Genomic DNA, 15399 nt, shown 5'->3' with positions numbered 1-15399 from the left:
GTTCAGAGCTTGCAGATAAATATGGTAAAATTGTAGCTGAATAATTTTTTAAATGTTAAGCGAGCACAAAGCTTGTGGAGGCCACTGTTGCTATGAAGGAGGAACTTTCTTATTGATTGTTTCTGAAATTTATTCAATTTGATTTCCAGACACTTAAGTGAATACATTTGATTGTTTGGGGGAAACCATAGAGGGAATCATAATCAGTTCAATGATATGGTATCCAGAGCACTTATTTTATCCATTGACAGATGACCAATAGTAAAGAGCAATTTTTCCTCTTATTAAAAAAAGACAATTTTATACCCAAAAAGTCAGATGCTATTCTCAGCAAATAAAAAAGGAAAATTCTTTAAAAAGTGGTTTTGTAATCTCCAAATGCTTTGCAGTAGCCAATATCAATGATTAAAACAATAGCTAGAAATTACTAAATATGTTTTCAGATTTTATAACTTGAAGAGCCTTTAAGTGACATACTTCAAAAATTATACAGAACTAGATTATTGGAAAAATATTCTACAGACATGCAGGGACATATGTATTCAAATTTAACAGGTGTTTACTAAAGGTCTGCTAATGAACATTTAGTACAGGTCTATTCTAAGTGTTGTAAGAGATACATAGATGATTAGGACAGAGTTCCTACTATCAAAAAGCTTACAATCTACTGGTTACATAGACAACTAACTATACTATCAGACAGGATGAAACACATCAGACTTTAATAGAGGTACAAGCACTATGCTGTGGGAACTCAAAGGAAGAAGAGTTAATTCCAATTTGGATGACTCAAGAGAGTCTTGGAGGAAGAAATGAGATTATCAAAATTCTCCTATCAGGAATTTTTCTATCAAAGTGGGAAAGTAGGGATGTGGGGCTGGACCTTAAAGACATTCAGAGTAAATTAAAAGAGAGACATTAAAAGGTACATGATATATTCAAGGTCAGCCTGATATGATGGAAGCCTAGGGCATTTGCAAGAGTGTAATAAGAGATTGGGCTCAAGAGAGAAAATAGAGCTTTGAATGTCGGATTTTTAGATCATCAATGTGAATTTTGAAGGATTTTGCACAAGTGCATAATCTGCTTAGACCTGTGTCTGATAAAGACATCTATAGAAACATGTTAGTCTAAAATAAGAAAGTTGCACTATTTAACATAATAAAAAGGAAGTAGGGCTACTGCTTATGTAAAAATGTTGTAAACAGAGATAAAATATGAATGCTTGTTCCTCCTTCTGAACTATTGCTGAGTGTTACTGATACTATGCTGGAAAGGTACAAAAAGTTTGCAGTTGCTGGTGGGTATTCCTTATTTGCTTCCCTATTCATTTTAAGTAGAAGATGACACCCTATCCTTTGAGTCAAGACAGAATAAAAACTCATAGTCTTTCCATAAGGACATCTGCAAAAGACTTTGGAAAAAGGGATTTTCTAGGTTTCTTAGATACTTTTCAACTCCTACTACAGACTGCAGGAAAATAGTGGATACTATATATCTGCTTTTAAAACCAAAGAACAAGATCATTGAAGGACATTGGCTTGTCCTTCATAATATCCCAATCTTGAACTAGATTACTTTTCACTCCAGTGAAATGAGTCATCAGAAATGACCCAAATATTACAAATAATGCCACTCACTGAAAAATTACTTTATTTACTAACAGAGCATTATACAGTAAAAACAAATACACAAAATTCCAGTCAAATATTGCACACACATCAAGTTTCAGGGACTGACATAATCCCAGGCTTGACTTTGGATGGGATCAGTGATCCTTTAGGACACGTCAGCCCTGTCCTAGAGAGGAGTAAAATTTCTTGGTCTTTGTGAATCTAGTCCCTAAAATATTGGTGTGGGATGAAGAGAGTGTCATGTGAAAGGGTCCCATATGACTCAAATTTCACTACCTGTTTTCAATCAATAAATGTATGATGCCATCACAGACAAATGTGACAACAGTTCTGGTGAGGATCTACAATATAATTTGATGTTTGACATTTCATACCTGGGGCATCCTTATTCCAGACTTGGGCAAGAGTGACCTCCAAGTGAATATGTCATTGCGTGGCTCTTGGATCCATGGGTACAGTAGATTTGGCACAAGGGTCATTGAGGTTAGTTTAGGACTCTCCCCACCTTAGCCCCGTAATTTGTGGAGACAAATCCATGTAATTTGTGGAGACAAACCCCGTAATTTGTGGAGACAAATTCATGGAAACAGATCTCTACCCTTCTCACACTTTACAGTCATAACTCTTTTCTCAAATGTGGTGGTTTATTAAGGAAGAAGAATCTGGGAAGAAGATGCATTAGCAGTGATATGCCACCCTCTCTGCTTCCAGCTAAGCCAAGGGGCATGTACCTGCCACAGCATTATCACTTGTAGAAAATTAGTCAAGGAATCCAGTTGTCTTTTCCGATGACACTTCAGTGTCGGTAATTAGAAAGATACCTCTAAGAGCCAAGAGTTTCCAGAAGACTCAGTTTGCTTCTACTAATCAGGAGGGTTGTTGCTGCTGGAAGGATAACTGTAGGACCACAGTAATGGTTTCTAGTATGGGATCACTCCTTGGACAGTGACTTAAAGAACTTTTGGGACTTATTTTTTGAAGAAAGAATCTTGATTAATTTATAGGATTCACTTCCTAAGTATAGAAAACATGGTAGAAAATTGAGAAGTAACCAACTAGAATCCTGTTCAGAGAAGACGTGCTACCAAGAGCCATAAAATAAGACAGATCCAGCAAAGAAAAAACTACCACTAGAGGAGGCTTATATGTAATCATCTGGGATATAAGTGTTCACTGTCTTGTACCCCTTTCCCATGCCTCCCTTAACGCCTGATTGATTGTCTTGTTCTTGGGATATCAAATGTTCCCTGGGAATTTTTCAGAGTAATTACTGAAGGCTTTATGAGTACTTTTTAGGGTAATTACTGCAGGCTAAACAATTCTTTTTTTGCCATTTGCATTTTAGTATTTACTATTCAATTTAAATAATTTTCCATCAGGATTCTTTATGCAGTTTCTGAAGTCCCCAAAGCACATAATGCACTGAAACCATTATGCTTTCCTTTTGAAAAAAAATTCTATACACTTTGGATAATATAGTGTGGAGAAAATGGCTCCGAATTATAAGTAAAACACAAGTAACTGTGGGGGACGTGGTAAAAACCACTAAGCACTGAGACCAGAACGATCTAATATGATGAGCAGAAAGGCAAAGGATGCAAAAGCTCTGAGGTCTATTATACATGATCCAGAAAATTCTGAGTTTGTGTGAGGTAGTGACATTCCTCAGGAAAAGTTACCAGGTTTAAATGACTGGACTCCATCTTTAAAGGTGGACTTATGGATCCAAGAAATTCCAAGCCTAAACTCTCCCTGTAAGGCAAAAGGCTTATCCTTAAGAAAAAGGAGTTTGGGGGGCTTCCTAGGTGGCGCAGTGGTTAAGAAAAAGGAGTTTGGGCCCCAGCCAACAAGTAGGAATGGACTTTTCCTTTCTTTTTTCTTAAAGGAAGGCTTGCTACCTACACCCAAAATCAAGACCAACTCTGGAGTGAGGCCCTGGAGACTGGTTTAATTTTCCACTTCACCCTTGCTCTTTCTACCATAATGGTTTACTCCTCCACTTTCACAGACTATTAATCCTGTGAAGCAGTGGATAGGGAACACTCTCAAAGAGAAAATTGCAAGAAAAAGAACTGCAAAAAAGTGAAAAGGGCAAGAAGGACCTGATTATCTTGGACCTTAATTTATTTTATGGAAGCTTGGAAGCTTATAAAAAATCCCCCTTCTTGTCCAAATGTTCATGTCTGGTCTGAGACATAAGGTGACATTCAAAAGAGCTGAGGAAAATCCCCACAGCTGTGTCAGCACTGAGAACAGGAAATACGTACAGTTTTTCCACTGTAACATAACTTGTGATCTTCTCGTCATTTCTATAAAGTGAAAATATTTTAAATGTAATGTGTAAAATGGAACTTTGTAAAATGGTTACTTGTATTTTGAATAGAAAGTTATTATAATCACCATGTTAGCCCAGGGACCACATTTTGAGAAATGCTGCTTAAGAAAAAAGGAAAGAATAAAAATAGACCTATAAACCATGTGGATAAGAGCAAGACCCTGAGAGGTGAGAGCCCTGTAAGAACAAGCTGACTAATTTTTTTTTTAACGGATGGTAGGACCAAGAAAGTAGATAGTGGCTAAAATAATTTTTAATTATCAGTACAGATTTCAACAGCTTCTGCATTCAACCATTCCCAGTACCAATTGGTGTGCCCTGGTCTCCACGATATGAAATGATTGCAAACTAGGAGATCTGAGGAAAGGCAACACGACTGAGCATTATTCACTGGTGGTGTGAGATTGAGTGATGACCTCCCTTCGTTCTCCAAGTAATTAAAAGTATAATAGAGCAGAGGAACAAGATGCACAATCTGCTGAAGAGGAAATGTGCTTCAGATCTCAGCAGAGACATTTATCCTCAGCTAAATGAAACTTCCTGGCAAAGTAATAACTAAATAACTGCTTTGTCCACACGTAGGTATTTCCTACCTTCATGAAGCTGGCCTATCAGGGAATCATAGATGTCAGGGACAAGAGAAGTTGGGAGCATGATTAGACGTGATATCTATACAAAACACTCCTCTTTAAAATAAAAATTCTGATGGAACATTCTCCCTAAGAGAAATAACCAGGCGAAGAATTTCTAAAGTATTTGCTTACTGAGCTATAGTCAGCTCTTAGATACAATTGCTGGACAGGTTTTCTGGAAACATTGTAAACTATTTGACTCTGAAGATTTTCAAAAGTGAAAAAGAAGCCCTGAGATTTTCTATGTGTGATGATCAGAATCTAGAAGAAATTGTTCTGCTCTTTTCTATTCAATATTTGTGATTACTCATGTATCATAAAAGTATAATTGCCTCCCACACACATGTACGCTCCTTGTTCTGCCCCACATTATTTGCAGTCACTTGTAGCACTAGGTCTGCTTTTTCTTGGCTTACTAAAGTGTGTACATAACCAGAACTCTAAAATAAAGTTGGCTTTTAACCAAGTGGCTGCAGTTATCCTGTGATTGGATGGTTGCCGGGCCAAGCTCCACATCCCAAAATATAGTCTCTACTTGCCACTAATATGTCTCAAAGACCACCATTATAAATTAGGTCTTTTAATAATTTTAATAATTCACTTTCCTTTATTAAAATACAGAAACACATTTTGATGAGGGAAAATCTAACATCTCCATAGATAATAAGTTATTCAAAAGAAGTCTCAGTAAAATAACACAGAAAACTATCCCTGATATGCATTTGAAACAGGTTTTCCTGGAAATAAGCAACCAAATATGTAATATTACTGGAAAACACACTTGAACTATATCATGAGTAAAATTTAGTGAAGCTTCAGGTTCAGATAAACAGATAAATATTCATAACTAAGAATAATAACTTTGCACAAGAACTCCATATGAAATAGTTTCTGGCCAGTAAATTGTTGGAAAACAGGCTAAATTCAGGCTATCAGTTTCATTTTTTCTCTTATTTTTCTCCTCTTCCTAAAAAAGTGAGTAAAATTAAGTAAGAATAGGTTCCTGAAGCAAGAAAAATTTTGCTCAAGGAATCTGGCATGTTCCTTCAAATACATATCTCATTTAAAATTGGAGTCTGTTTCAGTGTCTGTTACAATATGGATTACTTCCTGAGAAAGGGAAATCTCAAAAAATTAGTAGTATGCTCTGAAAAAATGCCTCCTTCATCTTTTGTCTCCATCACTTTTAGAAAATTACATTACAGCACAGCTGATAAGGTTTTTTGTTCTATGTTTGAAAGCCTTTCTAATCATCCTAAGCAATTTTTCCTACTAGAAAATAATGTTATCTAAACAAAGGGGAAACATTATCAGCTCTCCCAGAAGGAAGCCAGAAGAATATTAAGGGAGGTTCCATATTCAGGAGCATTTCAAGGTTGCAGTCTAGGATATACAGATGCAAAAGCATTAAAATGTGGCTGATGAGGGAACGATCAACAGGAAAAATGCAGACTTCAGGAAGATAGTCTTGACTTTAAGTTCACGTCACTTAAGCAAATATGGTCTTAATGTTTAGTTGGTTCCCCTCTTTTGTGCTTTTGGAGTACACTGTATGTTGCCTATGATGACATTTTTCATATTGTGCAGCAATTATCATTCTTCCTCACTAGACTATAAGGTCTAAGAAGACAGAGATCATGTGCATTTTTCAACTGTCTACATCTACAGTAGCAAGCATGGTGCCTGGCAAATGTTAAATGCTAAATAAATATTTGCTGAATAAATATTGGATGAACCCAACATATTCCAAACATAGTTCTAGGTGCTCTAGGGGATATAAAAGTATATAAGACTCAGCCCCGACTTTAATGACTTTTCTGGCTTAGTTGTGGTGGAGTGGGGTGAAAAGGAGAGCAGAGGCATAAATAAGACACAGACATAAGTTACTAACCAAAAAGCAGAAGAAGTATATGCTTTAAGAGAGATATAAATGGGGATTTTAAAAAGGAGCTAGGGCAACAGTGTTGAGTTAACCACAAAAGTTTTCATGAAGAACAGGAAATTTGAGAGGTCTTCACAAATAAGTAGGACTGATAAGCAAAAAAAAAAAAGATATTCCAAGCTGAGGTAGCAGAATGAGCAAAAGCTATTTGTGGGGGAAGAAAAAATCGGTTTGAATAGTATGGAGCTCAGTTTGGCTGGTGTTCTGGGCATGTTAAGAGAGCACTGGGAGACAAGACTCTAAAGGTAGACGGAAATGTATTTAAGGAAGCCACTGATTGCCAGAGTATGTATTTTGTTATTTGTTGGGTAATAGGAAGCCATTAATGTGTTTCAAAGAGCTCTTTTTAAGGAAAAAAAAAATATCTGACAGCATTATATAGTATAGAGCAGAAAAAGATAAGGGATAGGGAGATAAATTTAGTAATAAGGCCCTGGACTAGAGTAGAAAAAATGCAAATTTAAAGAATAATATGATTATAAGAAATAATGTAGTTGCAGAAAGTAGTAATAACAATATCGGTTATTAAGCACTTATTATGTACCCTACACTATGCTAAATAAATTATATACAGCAACTCAATTAATTCTGACACTGACTCTCTAAATTAGGTACTATGATTATTCTCATTTTATCAATGAGAAATTAAAGAATCAGAGAAGTTTAGTGATATACCCAAAATCACACAGCTATTAATTAAAAGAACAAGAATTTAAACCCAAGTAATTCTGACCCCTAAACATACATTATTTCCCCCATAGTATGCCATCTTTCCCTTAGAAACTTGGTTGGAAGTGGAAAATAAATGACAAAGAGTCAATGCCTCTAAGACTTTGAGACAACCTGGGAAAACATTGATGAACTTAACAGCAATGAAGAAGTTGAGCAGAATCTGGTTTGAAGTTTTGAGGTATGATGAATTTTGAATGAGATATATTGATATTTACAGTCAAATGATTTTATTTACTGAAATTATTTCATTCAACAAATACTGAGCACTTACTTGTGTCTTCCACTGTCCTTGGTTGTGTTATATAGCAAGTAAACAAAACACATAAGAATCCTTGTCCTCATGGACTTTATACTCTAGTAGGGAAAATATATAAAAACAAAATAAATAAATAAAAATCAAAGAGTATATTAGTTACGGCTGGCAATGGATAAAATAAATACTGGAGGGAGATGGGGAGTGTTGGAGGCAAGCTGCAGTTTTAAAGAGGAAAATGAGGGAAAGCCTTATGCAAAGGTCCCACTTAGGTAAAGATCTGAAGGAGGCAAGGGAGTAAAACAAATAAATAACTAGGTTAAAGCATTTCAGGTACAGGGAACTGCCAATTCAAATGCTTTGTGGCAGGAATGTTCTTGGTATGTTCACCTAACAGCAGGAATGGTAAAGTTGCTGGAGCAGAGTGCAAGGGGAAGAATCTTACAAGGTGAGGTCAGAAGAGTAACCAGGGGTCAGATCATGTAGTTAACATAGGCCATTTGTTGTAAGGACTTTTATTTTTCCTCCGAGTGAGATGATAAGACGTTAGGAGATTTCTTTTTATCAAAGAGATGATATTATCTAACAAGATATGACATTTTAAATAAATAGAAAAGATGACTTCACTTTCATATGTTGAATTTTGATATGATGATGAAATATCCAAAAGAAGAGGTATTATATATAGATGGAAAGAGAGCTACAGCTCAGGATCGACATATAGATTTAAGAGTCACTGGCTGTGATAGGGGACGTGAATGTTCATTAGAGGTTGACTGGGTGTTTATTTGTATACTTCTGATTTCTAATCTGTGACACTAGCAGGTGATGACTTTTATATAAAATAGTTAAAAGGAGGTTGAAAACTCAGGGCTTGTGACTTTTTAATCTGCCACCTAATTTTGCCTGTCACCTAATCAAAATCACTACCTGTGAAAATATTTCAAAGAAGTATTTCAGTTTGGAAGCTGAACAACCTCTAATTTTAACCATTCTTTCAACCTATGTTATTCTTTACAGTCATGCTTCTCTGTGTTTTACAATGCCATTTCTCTCCTTCCTTATCTGAGAAATCTCAAGTATTTAACCTCTTCAACCTGAATGAATAGTTCATATTGCTCATCAGGTTGTTTAATTAAAGTGTGCACCGTATCTTTGAACAAAATGTGGTATTTTACTTACCAGGCAATTGAGGCAAAATAATAACAATAACAATTCCTTCAGGGGTTGAATCAAGCCCACTTCAAACCACATGGATTTGATAATCCCAAGCAGGATGTTTTATAATTCCTATTTCATTTTTGTTCTTCCCACATATCTTTAAAGTCAGTTAAATCCTCCTGGATTTCAGTAGCCTCGAGGCAACTATACAGGTTACTAAGCTAAAATTTGTTTTAGAACAAAGGTTGTGGACCTAGCTGGGTCAAGTTTCTGGGCATTTTGATTCTCTGTGTTGGTGTCATGGTCTGTTGTCTTGGATAATTGAGAGGTGACTAAATGATCCATGTTAATAGAAGTATTTAAAGAGAGGTTGGTTGCCCACTTATTTTCAGACATTGGGAAAGATATGAACCAAATCAGTGGCCCCTAAATTACAGTTCATGGACAAATGCCAGGTTGGCTATATCTAAATCATATGGGGATCTTTTTAAATATACAAATTTCAGACCCCAAATACTGAATCAGAATCTCTAGAGGAGACACCAGAAAATCTAAGGAAAGCTGTAATTTTTTTTGTATTTTTTTAAAGCTCTTTATTGGAATATTATTGCTTTATACTGTTGTGCCAGTTTTTGAGGTACACCAAAGTGAATCAGCTGTATTTATACATATATCCCCATATCCCCTTCCTCCCACGACTCCCTCCTACCCTCCCTATCCTGACCCTGTCATCACCCATCATCGAGTTTATTTCCCTATGTTATGCAGCAACTTTCCACTAGCTATCTATTTTACATTTGGTAGTGTGTATATGTCACTGCTACTCTCTCACTTCGTCCTGGCTTACCCTTTGCCCACCCCCCACCCCAACCCCATGTCCTCAAGTCCATTCTCTACATCTGTATCTTTATTCTTGCTCCATCGCTGGTTTCATCAGTACCATCTTTTTAGATTCCATATGTATGAGTTAGCATATGGTATTTGTTTTTCTGACTTATTTCACTCTGTATGACAGACTCTAGGTCTATCCACCTCCTAGAATAATGGAAATAAAATAAAAAATAAACAAATGGCACCTAATGAGACTTAAAAGCTTTTGCACAGCAAAAGAAACCATAAACAAGACAAGAAGACAACCCTCAGAATGGGAGAAAATATTTGCCAAAGAAGAAAATGACAAAGGATTAATCTCCAAAATATACAAGCAGCTCACACAGCTTAATACCAAGAAAGCTGTAATTTTTTTAAAATTTCCCCAGAGGAGTGTGACAATCAGTGATGTTTGTGAAGCAGTGGTCTATGTCAGAGCCTCTCAGATGTTAATATGCATAAGAACCACCTTTGGTTCTTAAATTGCTAACTGTGATGCAGCAGGTCCCAGATGGAACCTGAGATTCTTCTGCATTTCTAAAAAGCTCTCAAGTAATGCTGGTTCATGGATCATATTTTGAGTAGTAAGAGGCTAGATTACCTCTCAGGTGTACTCTCTAGCTGTACTCTTTTTTTTAAAGATTTTTATTTTATATTGGAGTATAGTTGATTTACAATGTTGTGTTCTTTTCAGGTGCACAGCAAAGTGATTCAGTTATACATATACATGTATCAATTCTTTTTCAGGTTCTTTTCCATAAAGCTTGTTACAGAATAATGAGTAGAATTCCCTGTGCTATGTAGTAAGTCCCTGTTGATTATCTATTTTATATATAGTAGTGTGTACATGTTAATCCCTAACGCCTAATTTGTGCCCCCCCCCAACCTTTCCTCTTTGGTAGCCTTATGTTTGTTTTCTATGTCTGTGCATCTGTTTCTGTTTTGTGAATAAGTTCATTTGTATCATTTTTTTTAGATTCCATATATAAGTGATATGGTATGATATTTGTCTTTCACTGTCTGACTTATTTCACTTAGTATGGTAATCTCTAGGTCCGTCCGTGCTACTGCAAATGTCATTGTTTCGTTCTTTCTTATGGCTGAATAATATTCTATTGTATAAATATCCCACATCTTCTTTGTCCATTCATCTGTTGATGGACATTTAGGTTGTTTCCATGTCTTCACTATTGTAAATAGTGCTGCAGTGAACATTGGGGTGCATGTATCTTTCAGAATTGTGGTTTTCTCTGGATATATGCCCAGGAGTGGGATTGTTGGATCGTATGGTCGCTCCAGTTTTAGCTTTTTTTTTTTTCTTTTTTTTTATTATTTTTTTTGGGGTACACCAAATTCAATCATCTGTTTTTATACACATATCCCCGTATTCCCTCCCTTCCTTGACTCCCCCCTCTTCGAGTCCCCCCCACGCTCCCCACCCCAGTCCTCTAAGGCATCTTCCATCCTCGAGTTGGACTCCCTTTGTTATACAACAACTTCCCACTTACTATCAATTTTACAGTTGGTAGCATATATATGTGCTACTCTCTCACTTCATCTCAGCTTCCCCTTCACCCCCTGCCCCCTCTCAAACCTCGAGTTCTCCAGTCCATTCTCTGTATCTGCGTCCTTGTTCTTGTCATTGAGTTCATCAGTACCATTTTTAGATTCCGTATATGTGAGTTAGCATACAATATTTGTCTTTCTCTTTCTGACTTACTTCACTCTGTATGACAGACTGTAGGTCTATCCACAGCATTACATATAGCTCCATCTCATCCCTTTTTATAGCTGAGTAATATTCCATTGTATATATATATATGCCACATCTTCTTTATCCATTCATTTGTTGATGGGCGTTTAGATTGCTTCCATGTCCTGGCAATTGTAAATAATGCTGCAATAAACATTATGGTACATGTTTCTTTTGGGATTATGGTTTTCTTTGGGTATATGCCCAGTCTAGCTGTACTCTCTTTTGATTCTAAAGTGTCGTATGGAATTTGTGACTTATCACCCTCACTCACATCAGAACTTTCCATTAAAGGTAATAGATTTTTCTATACATAGGCTTTTTTTTTTTCAAAAAGTTATAGACAATAATTGGCTTAATTTTTTTTTTTTCATTTGCAGATCTGACTTTGTTTCCCACTTTTTAGTTTTCGACACATAACTGAAAAAGTCCTGGAAAGATGATCCATCCAAGCTAATCACCTCTGAAGAGTTGTGGACCCGCTGAGTACTAAAGCAAAACTTTCTTTTATGTTAGCCAAGAAAAGAAAAACAGCCTGCCAAATACCAGTAAAGAGATGACTGTCATCATATGGGAATTTGAAGAGCTGCTATATGGCACATTTATGATCCAAATAGGAGAGGATCCACTGTCATGATGTCCCAGAAGGCCTCTTAACTGAGTAAATAAGAAGGGAAAATTATAACAGCTTGTCATCTGTGCTTGGACATTAGATTTCCATGTAGTTAATGTAGACAAATCCAAAGCAAACACGCAGATAGTTCTTTGAAAAGCCCCCAAATCATGTATAAAAGCTCAGACCAATGTAATAAAAAGGAGGTTATTCTATATTCAATCTCTCCAACCCACCGATGATCAGTCTTTTAGAAAGAGCAGTAAGTAGTAGATTGTAAATTTAGGTTTCTAGCCACCATTTAGCAAAGGCATGTTTCTTTCTAGAGAAAGAAACATGCCTGCTAATGACACATGTGCTGGGACAGATGGAGCCAATACAGATTTTCGATACTTCATCTATGCAGTGACATACACTGTCATTCTTGTGCCAGGTCTCATAGGGAACATATTAGCCTTATGGGTATTTTATAGCTATATGAAAGAAACCAAACGGGCTGTGATATTCATGATAAACCTAGCCATTGCTGACTTACTACAAGTACTTTCCTTGCCACTGAGGATCTTTTACTACTTGAATCATGACTGGCCATTTGGGCCTGGTCTCTGCATGTTTTGTTTCTACCTGAAGTATGTCAACATGTATGCAAGCATCTACTTCTTGGTCTGCATCAGTGTGCGAAGATTTTGGTTTCTCCTGTACCCCTTTCGCTTCCATGACTGTAAACAGAAATATGACTTATACATCAGCATTGCTGGCTGGCTGATAATCTGCCTTGCCTGTCTGCTCTTCCCTCTCCTCAGAAGCAGTGATGACAACTCTAGAAACAAAACCAAATGCTTTGTGGATCTTCCTACCAGGAATGTCAATCTAGCCCAGTCTGTTGTCATGATGACAATTGGAGAGTTGATTGGGTTCATCACTCCTCTTCTGATCGTCCTCTATTGTACCTGGAAGACAGTTTTATCACTGCAAGATAAATATCCTGTGGCCCAAGACCTTGGAGAGAAAAGGAAAGCCTTGAAGATGATTCTAACCTGTGCAGGAGTTTTCCTAATTTGCTTTGCACCTTATCACTTCAGTTTTCCTTTCGATTTCCTGGTCAAGTCCGACAAAATTAAAAGCTGCCTAGCCAGAAGGGTGATTCTAATATTTCATTCTGTTGCCCTGTGTCTTGCTAGTCTGAATTCCTGCCTTGACCCAATCATATACTACTTTACCACTGACGAGTTCAAAAGACGGCTTTCAAGACAAGATTTGCATGATAACATAAAACTCCATGCGAAATCATTTGTGAGCAACCATACCACTTCTACCTTGACAACTGAATTATGTTAAATAAAAAAAAAAAAACTGGATGTGGACTGAAATGCAAGTATATCAGAACACATTTGCAATAACCCAAGCCACTGGGAAGTAATCACGGGAAGCACTCACAGCTTTTCAGTTATGCTCTATCTTACCTATTTGAGGATTTCACATCTTCATAACATAACCTATTTAGAGCATTATACGCCACCATTACTGATGTTGAGATGTCCATGTAGTAATTTGTCAAGTCTTTAAGACTTAAGCTATAAAATTTCAGTGACATACTATACATATATGCTTTCAACTAGAGTCAGCAGTTTTATCTGTGAACCTAAGACACACAGAGACTATTAGCTTGAAGTCATTATAAGCACTTAGTTTTGTTACAATGGACACTGAATTTCTTTGTATTTAGAAACAATGTAATTATCTATTTATACTAGTAATCACAGTTTATATCCCATTATCATATTTTAGTTGTCTTTAAGTAGGATGGACAATGTTATTTTGTGAAAACAGTGCTATAATTATGGACCATTTTTATCTCCTATATGTGATTAAACTCTAGGGTTTGAAGAGTCAAATAGCTATTTCCTTCATTTCAGTATCAGTATGAAAAATCATCTGTCACATCTATTAATAGAATGAAAATCTGAACTCAGGCCTCTGGTATGTTTAAAATAAGAACAAGAAACAAATTCACATACTCTGTATGACTGTATAAATTGTCATATTTAATCTACGCAGCGCAGGTAGCTTGTCAAAGTTCATACAATGGGACCCAAATTGCCTTTAAAGGTCCAGGAGAAAGCAGATAGGTAATGATCATAGTTCTGATTCTCTTAAACTATTTCCAAAGAACACCTCTGAAGATGTATGGATCTGCTGAGTAAAGGAAATATCCACCATGCTTCTAGAGTGACATTGAGGTACCTCTGACATGTTACTGCACTTTCTGAGCCTATGGAAGAAGCAGTGCACTAAGTTTAGGCCAGAGCAAAAATATGAAGTTATTTCTTACTTTTAAGTTAGGTGGCAGCTGTCAAACTACATTCACAAGCCAAAGTAGGGTTTGGAGGCAGCCAGGCATGTAGACCCTACAGTCTTCAGTAATTTTTTCTGGTCTAGCTTTGCCCTATACATACCATTCTAAGTCCAGCACAGCCTCCCTCCCAGTAGCTGGGGATGTCAGCTTTTCCCATTTTGAGAAAAGTGCAGAAGATTATTTTTGGCCACATTGGACACCCTTTGAAATGCCTTGCCTGCTACCTGTTTAGCACTAGTATGCAGGAAACAGATCCAGGATATTAGTAGTAATTAGACCTGAGGTCTTAAATATTAGAATAGTTTGAAAAATATTTTGGCAAAAAACTCTAACTTTTAAAGCATGCTTTAATTAAAATCTGTGTGCTATATAATGAAGAAACATGCTACTTCTTATTTGGAAGGAATATGAAAATCAAGGAAGAGCTCCATCATATTTACAGGGAGGGAATTACTTTAGGCACACAGTTATGGTACCAATATGTTTGGGGGAAAAAACTGTTGAAATCTATATGAATTCTAATATCTAAGATGAATGGAAAATTTTCTAATGTTTTCTCTAGACAAATGGTGATTTGCTTGTACTTTGTTATTGACATAATACCCTGTTAGAAGACTGACTTTGTGCTGCTAGCGATAGTGTATGTATTTATCTCCTAATTATTCATTGCAAGGTACATATTTTGATGTGAGTTCTAAATGAGTGTTAAATTGTGTTTTTGAATTGGTAACTGTAACTATGCCTGGTCTGTTTGCTTCAAAGTGATTTGTGTTTGAACATAATTTAGTGTTGTAATGGGATTGAAAGTAATAATTTTGTGGGTACTTCTAATGAAAGAGACTTGTCTATACTATATGTGTTTACTATTTTCTATATTAGCATGAGTTACACATTTTAGGATCATTTTGGGAGACCAGTGATTTAATTTTATTAACATATTAATTTCACTTTAAACATATCTATTACTTTAAATAGGAGTGGAATACTTCCAGGAGATTACTGAACTTCTTAGAAGAAATGTTGAGGTTAGAGCCCATTTATTAGGCAGTCCCGAAGCCCTTGGAAATTATTTAATCATTTGAGGAAAGGACAGAGAGAACAAGTGTCCAGTATTCTTA

At 36.3% G+C, this 15399-nt stretch overlaps 1 protein-coding gene across 1 annotated transcript; it reads left to right on the top strand.

The window, feature by feature from the left end:
• The first annotated feature begins 12261 nt into the window (after positions 1-12261).
• Positions 12262-13428, top strand: GPR174 (G protein-coupled receptor 174). The gene has a single exon (XM_057719349.1). It carries the CDS (start codon positions 12262-12264, stop codon positions 13261-13263), a length of 1002 nt encoding a protein of 333 aa, XP_057575332.1. The 3' UTR covers positions 13264-13428.
• Positions 13429-15399: the final 1971 nt, after the last annotated feature.

This window comes from Hippopotamus amphibius, chromosome X (genome assembly GCF_030028045.1).
Source record: "Hippopotamus amphibius kiboko isolate mHipAmp2 chromosome X, mHipAmp2.hap2, whole genome shotgun sequence".
Classification (NCBI taxonomy): Eukaryota; Metazoa; Chordata; class Mammalia; order Artiodactyla; family Hippopotamidae; genus Hippopotamus; species Hippopotamus amphibius.
Note: the sequence above shows the minus strand (reverse complement) of the source record. Positions and strands in the feature narration are given on the sequence as shown.